At 50.9% G+C, this 9,383-nt stretch overlaps 2 protein-coding genes across 2 annotated transcripts; both read left to right on the plus strand.

Moving 5' to 3' along the window:
• Positions 1 to 3,969: 3,969 nt before the first annotated feature.
• CBY1 (chibby 1, beta catenin antagonist) lies at positions 3,970 to 7,282 on the plus strand. Its single transcript, XM_054632131.2, has 5 exons — positions 3,970 to 4,127; positions 4,776 to 4,885; positions 5,584 to 5,689; positions 5,773 to 5,888; positions 6,717 to 7,282. The coding sequence occupies exons 2-5, from the start codon at positions 4,808 to 4,810 to the stop codon at positions 6,795 to 6,797; spliced, it is 381 nt and encodes a 126-aa protein (XP_054488106.1). The 5' UTR covers positions 3,970 to 4,127; positions 4,776 to 4,807; the 3' UTR covers positions 6,798 to 7,282.
• Positions 7,283 to 7,380: 98 nt separating this feature from the next.
• On the plus strand, positions 7,381 to 9,330 carry TOMM22 (translocase of outer mitochondrial membrane 22). The gene is made up of 4 exons (XM_054632386.2): positions 7,381 to 7,566; positions 7,667 to 7,785; positions 8,084 to 8,201; positions 8,604 to 9,330. The coding sequence occupies exons 1-4, from the start codon at positions 7,456 to 7,458 to the stop codon at positions 8,676 to 8,678; spliced, it is 423 nt and encodes a 140-aa protein (XP_054488361.1). The 5' UTR covers positions 7,381 to 7,455; the 3' UTR covers positions 8,679 to 9,330.
• The last annotated feature ends 53 nt before the right edge of the window (positions 9,331 to 9,383 follow it).

Here is a 9,383-nt window from a genome sequence, read left to right on the forward strand (position 1 = left end):
GACATCTTAAGTGAGCCATGGAAACAGATGACTGTGAAAGTAAGAGGCAAGGAAAAGAATGAAATACAGATGTGGAAGCAAGCAAAGAGTAGCCAGGTAATAGGAACAGAGTGAAATAAAGCTTAACACAAGCTTTCACTGCTGTGTGGGCTGCACATGCTCTCTGAACCTTTGGTCTCCCAGTCACCAAGGAGAGCCTCATGGCAAACTCTGTCGGGAAGCAAAGGATTCTCTCCAGAGCATGTGAGTGGCTCAACTGCTTGTGTATTTGTGTAAACTCCTTCAAGTGAACAGTGTGGCCAGAATGGTGAGCAATGACTGGAAAACCTTCTCAAAGGCCTGGGAACTTTGCATATTTCATGCATGGCTTCATTTACCCTTGTTTTTCTTCTTAGAGCAGAGGATATCTGTTTTCCACTTTAGTACATATTAGAGAGGCCAAAGTACACAAATGTAAACATGTTGTATGTATGTGTGAATTCAGGGAAGGAGGGCAGGAACTAAGTTTGAAAGACAAGGGGTAGTTCAGTTAGCAACTGAGGGTAACTTACAACTTGCAGGAGCTGCATTTCCTGACAGGAGCAAAACTGTTCTCACCTATCATCCATTCTGAAATTGCATTGCAAATCTGTGTCTTGGACTCATCAGTACTGAAACATGACCGTGGGAAACAAGCAAGACAAGGCTTGACTCAGCAGTGAAGAGAAAAATAAATAGGGTTTAAGGAAAAAATAATGGCAACTCCACATACTTTTTAGTCCAGAGATCATGTACCCAGTGTTCTTTTGAATAACAAAGTCTACATTTCAGCCAAGGTAATGACTGCAGCTTTGAAAAGCCAGTAGGGAAAAAGTACGTGATTTGGTAAAACAATAAGGATAAAAACATTTCTCCTTCCACATTTCTTTAAAGGTCTGGTTAGCAAAATAGAACAATCAGAAAGAGTGTTAGTGCAGATATTTAGAACTTGTAGGACACTATAAAAGCCAGCTGTGAACAGTGAAAGAGAATTAAGAATCAATAAGAATCTGTGAATAAGTAAGTAGCTAAAAGAGAGAAGGCAGATGCAAAGTAGGTGAGGGCATATTTGTTGGCTGATAGAAGACACACATGAGGGGTGAGAAATATAACCTGTGCTTTACTGCATTTAATTTTTTTTTTAGGTTACTAAGATCCATCCAGCAGACAGAGGCATGAACTTTCCTGGCTATCACTCAGCTATTAAATGAAGGGTACCACCTGTGACAGACACTCCATTATCTCCGAAAGCCACAGCATCCATAATAGTTGGATATTAGGATGCTTGCAATAATTAATTAATAGATGCTTGCACAATACTCTGAAAATCTCAATTTATAGGATAAGCATTAATTTCAGATTATTTTTGTGAGGATGGGTTTCTCCACTTCACTCTGCTTGTTTTCATTGCCTAGCTATAAGCACTGGAATGAGGGCCTCCTGGTGGTGGAATCTGAGACAGTCAAGCGGGAGGAGAGCACGTTTCTTAACAAAGCAGTGAAATGGTTGTTCTTTTATCTCCTGATTTAGCTATAATGAAATAAAGAAACAGAGAGAGAAAAAGAAGTGTCGGCTTTGACAACAAAATATAGGTGAGGTATTTAGGATTCTAAAAGATGGGACATCTTTAACTGCACAGCATTGAGGCAACAAGAATTACTGCAGAAAAATTTAATTGGGTAGGGAATTAATTTCAATATGCAAAAAAAGTTTTAGTTTACAGGTTTTTAATTCAGGATAGGTAAGGCTTTATAAAGCCTTACCTATCTGTAACAACCAGGCAATGTAGCAACTTTCAATACAGTAACTAAAATAAATACTCAGAGTAAGCCTAGAGTAAGTCTACTGAATTCACCAGTCAATGGGGTTTCCCTGTAATTATTGATATAACAGAGAACAATAATAATCCTGCAGCATATATTAGAAAAAGCAAGTGACACACTATGGAGTTAAAGGCAGCTCTGAGAACGCCTAAGCTATAGATTCTCTATCACTTTTGAGCCAAAAAAGCTGAAGAAGATGCTCCAAATTAGGCTACCAAGAACAGCTTGGATCTATTCCAAAATTTCCACACTGCCATGTGCTACAGCCCTATCTCCATCCTGTCAATCTCTCAGCCTTCCACCAGTGTTCTCAAAGATGTCCTCCTGCGAACATAGGCAGCTTCCTTACACAATGACTCTGACATACAGGTTCTTCACCATTTAACAGGCTTTTGCAGTTCCTAAGTGATCTCTGTAGGTATTGTCCTGGAGAAAGAGTGTGTGCTAGGTGTTCTTTTCCCCACAGAGTGACAGGAACAGATGCATGCAACTACTGCACCATAATGCTCTTAACATAGCTGAAAATTGTATGTCAAACTATATATAAATATGTATGTATGTATGTATTTGCAATATACTGAGAGACAATGCTAGAAACAGCAACAGCCAGTTCTTGTCTTGGTATCTACCTGATGTAGGTGGAGAAACAATGACGAAAAGCTGCTGCCAAAATACTCTGGGAGGTTGGTGTAGTGAGGAAATTCTGTAGCATTTTTCAAGGAAATGGAGTTCTGGTGAGAAATGAAATTTTGTCAAACCATGCAGAAAAAGAAAGATTCCTGAAGCAGATCACAGCAGAAATCAACTACCAACTCTGAGACCATTCACACAGGGATTATTCACTGTGGGCACAGCAACCAGGCACAAGAGGAAACATTCACCTCCCATGCCAAGGCAGTGGGGATGAGCTGCCTGGCTTTTTCCAAGTCTCTGCTCCACAGAAAGAGGCAGTAAGAGAATCACTCTGTGACGCCCAAATGCATGAGACAGTGTAGTTTTATAATAATTACAGTGTATTTCTACAACACTCATCCTGCTGAGCACAAGGAGACCTCAAGCAACAGCTGTGCTGAAACATACAGGTTTGTTCTAGGAAGGTGAACATTACTGAAAAAACCACCCCAACCAAACTGAGCTCAGTCCCTCACTCTCCTGTATGGTCTTTGGCTCTTATAAGCACCCAGGTGAGCTGCCTTTGTGTTCTCATTTCAAAATTGTAATTCTACATGCTCTCAGCTTTTCTTCCAAAGTTCTTGCCTTCATTTATCTGGACCTTCCTTTCATCTTTCTTACCCAATATATGCACACACGTGTGGGTATTAAATGGTGATAGAAGCCACAGCTACTTCACAAAGGCCTTGCTCTGAACAGTGAGTTTTTATTCTACTTTTAAGGGTGTTGACTTCCCCCCACACCCCATTATAATTACTTCTCTTATTGCAAAAATCACAGCTTTCCAGTGCACAGACTCTGCTATACTGGGTCTGAAAGCAACTGTTTTTATAGTATGTGTCCTGCAAGAACCAGATATTGGTTAGCAGGACTACCAAAGGATACAGCAGCACCAGAAATTTTTCTTCTCTCAAGTCACCGGATTTAACTGTGCTATTTTTCCAATTCTCATTCCAAGTGAGCAATTTTCTGGTTCACTTAAGGCAGGGTGCCAATTAAGCACCCTGGGAATGAAAGTCTGTTAGATAATTTTTTTTTCCTGGAGTACTGGCACTTAGTGTCACGGTCATGTTCACATGGTTGTGGTGTTTGGCCAAAGACAGGACTTGATGATCTCGGAGATCTTTTCCAACCGAACTGATTCTGTGATTTCTGTGATTCTGTACCATTCTGCACTGTCCAGCTCCCCATCCGTCATCCCCTAAACCCGTGCAGTCCAGGACGCCAGACCTCCTCCACTTCTTCTCCAACGCTCCCAAGCAAGGGAGGGTTCTCTGCCTAATGGCGTTTAGTTATTTAGCTGAATGAATAAACAAACAATCCCCATCAAAAACATTTTTAACAGCTCTTTCAGGCGATTCGAGCGTTTTAGGGAAGGTGTTAAGGAAACCGCCGTCAGCACAGCACTAGTTTGACGCAGCCCGTGAGCAGGGCCGACCCCCGAGCCCGCTGCCCGGCACTCCGCCCCCGTCTGCCTCCAGCACGGGAGGCGGAGCGGAGCCGCGGATCCCATCGCCACGGCAACGCGGCGGCCGCAAACCGCTCCCGGGACACGCGGCGGATCCCACCGGCGGCGGACGCGAGCGCCGGGAGCGGGCGCGGCCCGAAGGAGAGGTGCCCCCCTCCCCCCCCCCCCCGGAATTAAGGCGAAGCTCGATGGAATAGCCCGGCCCAACCGCTCCCGCACCGCGGGGCTGACCCTACCACTGCGGCGCGGGGGGGATGGGGGCTGGGGGGCATTCTTCATCGGCTCCGCTCTTGCCGAGCCCGCTGCTTTCGCCAGTGAGATGCCGGGAGGGAAAACAGAACAAAGGAGCATCCCGGTGGTGGCCCGTGCGGGGAATAGCGCCCCGCGGGGCTCCCCTTCCAGCTGTTCGGCGTGCCCCTGGGGTGGTACGGCCCGTGCCCCCCCCGAGGTGCCGGGCCGCGCGGTACTGGGGGTACCGGCCGGGGGCGGGGAGGGCCGGGCGGGGGGGGGGGCACCGCGCACCGTCGTCCTCCGCCCCCCGCCCGGCTCGGTCACGTGGCGGTGGAGGTGCGAGGGACGTGGCCGTGGAGGGCCGGTGCTGCCGGGTGGCAGTGGCGGGGTGGCGGCCCGGAGCCCCCCAAATCGCTGTCTTGCCCTGAGAGCTGGGGGCTCTGCCTGGGGAGAAGCTCACTGGAGAGAATGAGGGGTTCTGCCTGGGGAGAACATGCCTGGGGAGAACATCACTGCTCTCGGCCCACAGCCTCAGAGCTGTTGTGTCTCTCCCGCTCCTTCAGGAGCCCGCCATAGGCCTGGCCAGCAGCGTGCAATGCCTCTCTTTGGGAACTCCTTCAGCCCGAAGAAGACCCCCCCCAGGAAATGGGCCTCGCTGTCCAACCTGCACCTGGTGAGTCCCCGCACCTGCGGTTTGCTGCAGGAGCCATGTCTTGGTGCCAGGGGTGGGTGGCTCCTGCTGTCAGTGCCATAACCCTTACAAGGGCTCCCAGGTGCTTCTGGGGCAGGAAAAAGTTCTTCACCCAGAGATGGTTGGGCTCTGGAATAGACTTCCTAGGGCAGTGGTCACAGCACCAAGCCTGACAGTTCAGGAAGTATTTGAACAATACTCTCAGGCACACAGTGCAGCTCTTGTGGACAGTTCTCTGCAGGGCTAGGAGTTGGACTCAATGATCCTTGTGGGTTCTTTCCACGTCAATATATTCTATTATTCCAACTATGCTGCTTTCTTCCTGCAGTGCAGCACCATTCCTGATCACTGTGACTGTACATGAAGCTAGAAATGGAATAGCTCAGGGAAGAATCATCATCACCACACCTGCAGCCCAGAACTGTGTCACTGAAAAATTCTCACCTGTGGTCTCCAAGTGCAGGGAGATGAGTGTGTAGGTGGGAGAAAGTGCAGGGATGGCAGTGAGAGGAACCAGTCCTTTACTGCACCAGTACATGACCAAAGTAGTACATGCCCAAAGGTTCCAGGGGCCATTTGGACCAGCATCTTCCACTGGAATGCCAGTCACTAAGAAATGGGAGATCAGGGGGTGGCTCTGGCATTCTGTGAAACTCTTGAGTGTGATCTTCTCCCTGCAGCTGGATAGATCCACCCGTGAGGTTGAGCTGGGCCTGGAATACGGCACCCCCACAATGAACCTTGCTGGCCAGAGCCTGAAGTTCGAAAATGGCCACTGGGTTTCAGGTAGAGTACAGCCCAGCTTGTCTGGTCTGAAATAGCCATGGTTGGCTGACAATCTGTATTTTGATCTCCTTCTTTCCTCCAAGAATCAGGAGGCTTCCTGGGGGATCGCAGGGAACTGCAGCGCTTGCGCAAACGAAACCAGCAGCTCGAGGAAGAAAACAACCTACTTCGGCTGAAAGTGGACATTCTGCTGGACATGGTGAGCCTTTGCCCAGTTCCTGCCTGCCCATAGCAGTGGGGATGCCTGGGCAAAGGGTGCTGGGTTCCCTGAAGAAGGCTGCTCTCAGTGCACCCCACTTTCTGCTTTACCCTGTTGTGCAACATGGGTGTAACGGCAAAGTGACTGTGGGAATAAAGCCTGATCCCCTCTGTGGAAAGAGGGGAAGGTTCCCCCCACATCAGAGCTTGTTGTGAACACTGTGACTGAGAAGACAGAAGTCCCTGCTGTCTCCTGTTTCCCTTTCTGCACAGAATGTGGCATTTTTCTTGCCACTCTGTTCTCTTCCCTAACTATGAAACTGAGTTACAGCCACTGTTTCTGGTCACGGAAGATTAAAGCTTCCATCTGCTGTCATGAGGGGCGAGACATCTATCCTATGTGTAAAACTGTGAATGAAAGAATTTCCAGTAAATAAACCGAAATTCGGCCTTAACCAGAGATCACAGCTTTCATGCTTAAAATCTGGAGAGACATTCAGGGAAATAGAACACACATCTATTCGCAGTTAATAAGTGATTTAGCCTCTATGTCACTCTAAACAAATATTTTATTTCCTTACTCTTCATGTGTTTTAAAACTGGAAAATGGCTTTTGTGGCTGGAGCACTCAGCAGAAGCACTATGTGCTCTTCAGGTTTTCCAGACGATCTCAGTGAAACATGACATGGCAGCTTCCCCCTTGCTCAACAGGAACAAATTACCTCCTGCAGGACCTGGCTTGTGGCTGTAAATCTTGTTTGTACAGTGAAGTTGGAAAAGCCTCACCAGCTTTTAACTCCCTCCTGTTGTTGTTTGCTGTGCGTTCCAGCTCTCTGAGACCACTGCCGAGTCCCACCTCATGGAGAAGGAGCTGGAGGAGCTGAAGCAGCACAGCCGGAGGAAGAAGTGAACAAGAGATGGCCAGCTGGTTCTGGGTCTTGGCCCACGGGATGCTGGGGCTGGCTCGGGCCTCCCAGCCATGATGGTACTGTGTGAGGTACTTTGTTTCACGGGACCACGAGTGCCGAGATGCCTCCAGTGCTGTGTGGTGCTGTGGGTACTGCTAATGGCTGGTTTGGCACCACAGCGCTGTTAATTAACACGATTTTCCTCAGAGCACTTTACCTTGCTACGTTTGCTCAGCGCAGCCCAGCACAGGTACCCTCCTCTCTGAGGCAGCCGGACAGCCGATGGTCGGGCAGATCTATTTCCGAGAGGGCTCCTGCTCGCCTTCTCTGGTCACCGAAGAGGGGAGACCTCTGCCTCTCCCCCACCGCGGGGAGCCCGTGGGTGCTTGTACAAACCTCACCATCTGCCTTGGGCGAGCAGGATGCTGGAGTTGCCCGTTCTCAAGAGTTTTGCATATTTGTTATAAAACCTTGCAATTAAAACCCGTTTCTGAGGGTGTTTGTAACACGTCGCGCTGTGCTGCGGGGGCCGGGGCGGGGGGCGGCCGCTGCTCCTCCGGGCCGCCAGGGGCCGCTGCCTGGCCCGGGCTGGGTGGTGGGAGGGCGGCCGCGCTTCCGGTGGCGCTCTGGCCGCCGCTCCTTCCGTCCTGTCTGGTGGCGATGGCGGCCGCGGCGTCCCTGTCCCCGGAGGAGCTGCTGCCCAAGGGCGGCGCGGGCAAGGCCGAGGAGCTGGAGGACGAGCTCGACGAGGAGGAGGAGGACGACGAGGAGGTATCGGGGCAGGCGGCGGGGAAGGCCGGGCGGGCGCGGTGACCCCGCGGAGCGCGCAGGGCCGTGCGGCGGGGCCTGACATGGTTGGTGCCGCCCGCAGCTGGACGAGACGCTGGCGGAGCGGCTGTGGGGACTCACGGAGATGTTCCCCGAGAGCGTCCGGTCGGCGGCCGGGGCTACGTTCGACCTGTCGCTGACGGTAGCGCAGAAGATGTACAGGTGAGGGGGCGGCGGGCCGGGCCGGAGCCCCTCGGAGCGGGCTCGGCGGGCAGAGCGGGGGCGCGGGCGGCTCTGCCGGCTTTCGCTGCGGCTTTGGCCTCTGGTAGCGCAGTGCGGGGCCTGCGGGGAGCGGCAGAATCACGGGTTTTGTTTATGGGCGGCTTGGGAAGGGCGGGGATAAGGGGACACCCCGCAGCTCGGGGTTGGATTTGGAGGCAGGCTTATGTTTGAGGCACGGAAGGGAAACGCGGGATTGTGCCAATAAGAACTGATTCCTAGGGTTCTTCATCCTTGGTAGATTCTCTAGGGCAGCTCTGTGGATTGGGACCACCTCCTTCATGATTCTGGTTCTTCCTGTCGTCTTTGAAACCGAAAAACTGCAGATGGAGCAACAGCAGCAGCTGCAGCAGCGACAGGTGAGGCAGGAAGGCCCAGCCGTCTGTCCTGGCCCTGCAGAGTTGGCCGGGAGTGCCTGCACCTCCTGCTGTGAGCAGTGCTGGGGGTGCTGGGGCAGAAGGGTGCACTCTGTTGTATGCTGTGGCCTCACTCATCCCACCAGATTCCCCGACTGGGTGTTCTAATTGGACAATCCTGCTGATTCCCAGTGGTGGCAATGCCTGGAGCCCAACCTGGCTTTTACCAGCTAAAATTTGCTGGGAGGGGCTGCAGTAGGGGCAGTGGTTGGGCACTGACCTTGGTTGTTGCAGCAGGCATGGGGCTGGTGCTGCAAAGTGCCACCAATAGTTGTGGGAGGGGGGGACAGCATGGCAAGACATCTTGTGTCCTTGAAACCCCTCAATGAATGGTTTTCTTTCCAGATCCTCCTCGGACCCAACACAGGGCTCTCAGGGGGAATGCCAGGGGCCCTGCCTCCGCTGTCTGGAAAAATCTAATTTGCGGAAGCTGAGTTGGATTCATATCAAGTGGGAAGACCTTGCGATTATGATATATTGAACTGTTGATTTGTTGGGCCAGGGCATTTTTTCTTTTTATTTTCGGTTATCCTTTGGGACATTGACCTGTTCATAACGAGGGAGGGAAGCCCCCCTATGGACCTGATGATGGCTCCTGTCTGCATCCCCCTCTCCTTTAGAAATCATGAGTATTTCCTTTTATTCAATCACTATGCCATAACCAGTTACAGACTTGGACCGGGGGAGCTCCTCTGCCAGCTTCTTGCCCCCACAAAACACCCTGGGGCACAGGTCAGGCTTTGAATGCAGCAGGCAGACACAACAAGTGCTTTCCTGCCTGATTTGGAGCTGAAGGACAGTGGTGGCAGGAAGCGTGACTTTCCCAGCAGAGGAAGGAGGGGTGCCGGTGGCAATCAATACCCCATGGAAAATACTCTTTGGGAAGATGCATCTGCAGAAACACTTTCACTGCAGCTGTGTGTGTGTGAGAACCGAGGGAGCAGCAGGCCAGGTTTGAGACGATCACATCCACGCAGATTCTCTGCCTCATAAAGTAGAACAGACATCAGCTGCGTATTTTTTTGTATGGAATATTAAATAAATCCAACCTGAGCAGTGTGGTTTTAATAGATGTCCTTGAGGGAGGCTCAGTTCTTTCAGAGCTGCTGGGGGATTTCTGGGTAG

This window comes from Agelaius phoeniceus, chromosome 5, assembly GCF_051311805.1.
Source record: "Agelaius phoeniceus isolate bAgePho1 chromosome 5, bAgePho1.hap1, whole genome shotgun sequence".
Classification (NCBI taxonomy): domain Eukaryota; kingdom Metazoa; phylum Chordata; class Aves; order Passeriformes; family Icteridae; genus Agelaius; species Agelaius phoeniceus.

Excerpts from the sequence above, each read along its gene's own strand:
- CBY1 (XM_054632131.2), top strand. The coding sequence starts at position 4,808 with ATGCCTCTCTTTGGGAACTCCTTCAGCCCGAAGAAGACCCCCCCCAGG. Across the intron at positions 4,886-5,583 it reads CGCTGTCCAACCTGCACCTG|CTGGATAGATCCACCCGTGA; the intron begins GTGAGTCCCCGC and ends TTCTCCCTGCAG. Across the intron at positions 5,690-5,772 it reads AAATGGCCACTGGGTTTCAG|AATCAGGAGGCTTCCTGGGG; the intron begins GTAGAGTACAGC and ends CTTTCCTCCAAG.
- TOMM22 (XM_054632386.2), top strand. The coding sequence starts at position 7,456 with ATGGCGGCCGCGGCGTCCCTGTCCCCGGAGGAGCTGCTGCCCAAGGGC. Across the intron at positions 7,786-8,083 it reads GTAGCGCAGAAGATGTACAG|ATTCTCTAGGGCAGCTCTGT; the intron begins GTGAGGGGGCGG and ends CATCCTTGGTAG. Across the intron at positions 8,202-8,603 it reads AGCAGCTGCAGCAGCGACAG|ATCCTCCTCGGACCCAACAC; the intron begins GTGAGGCAGGAA and ends TTTTCTTTCCAG.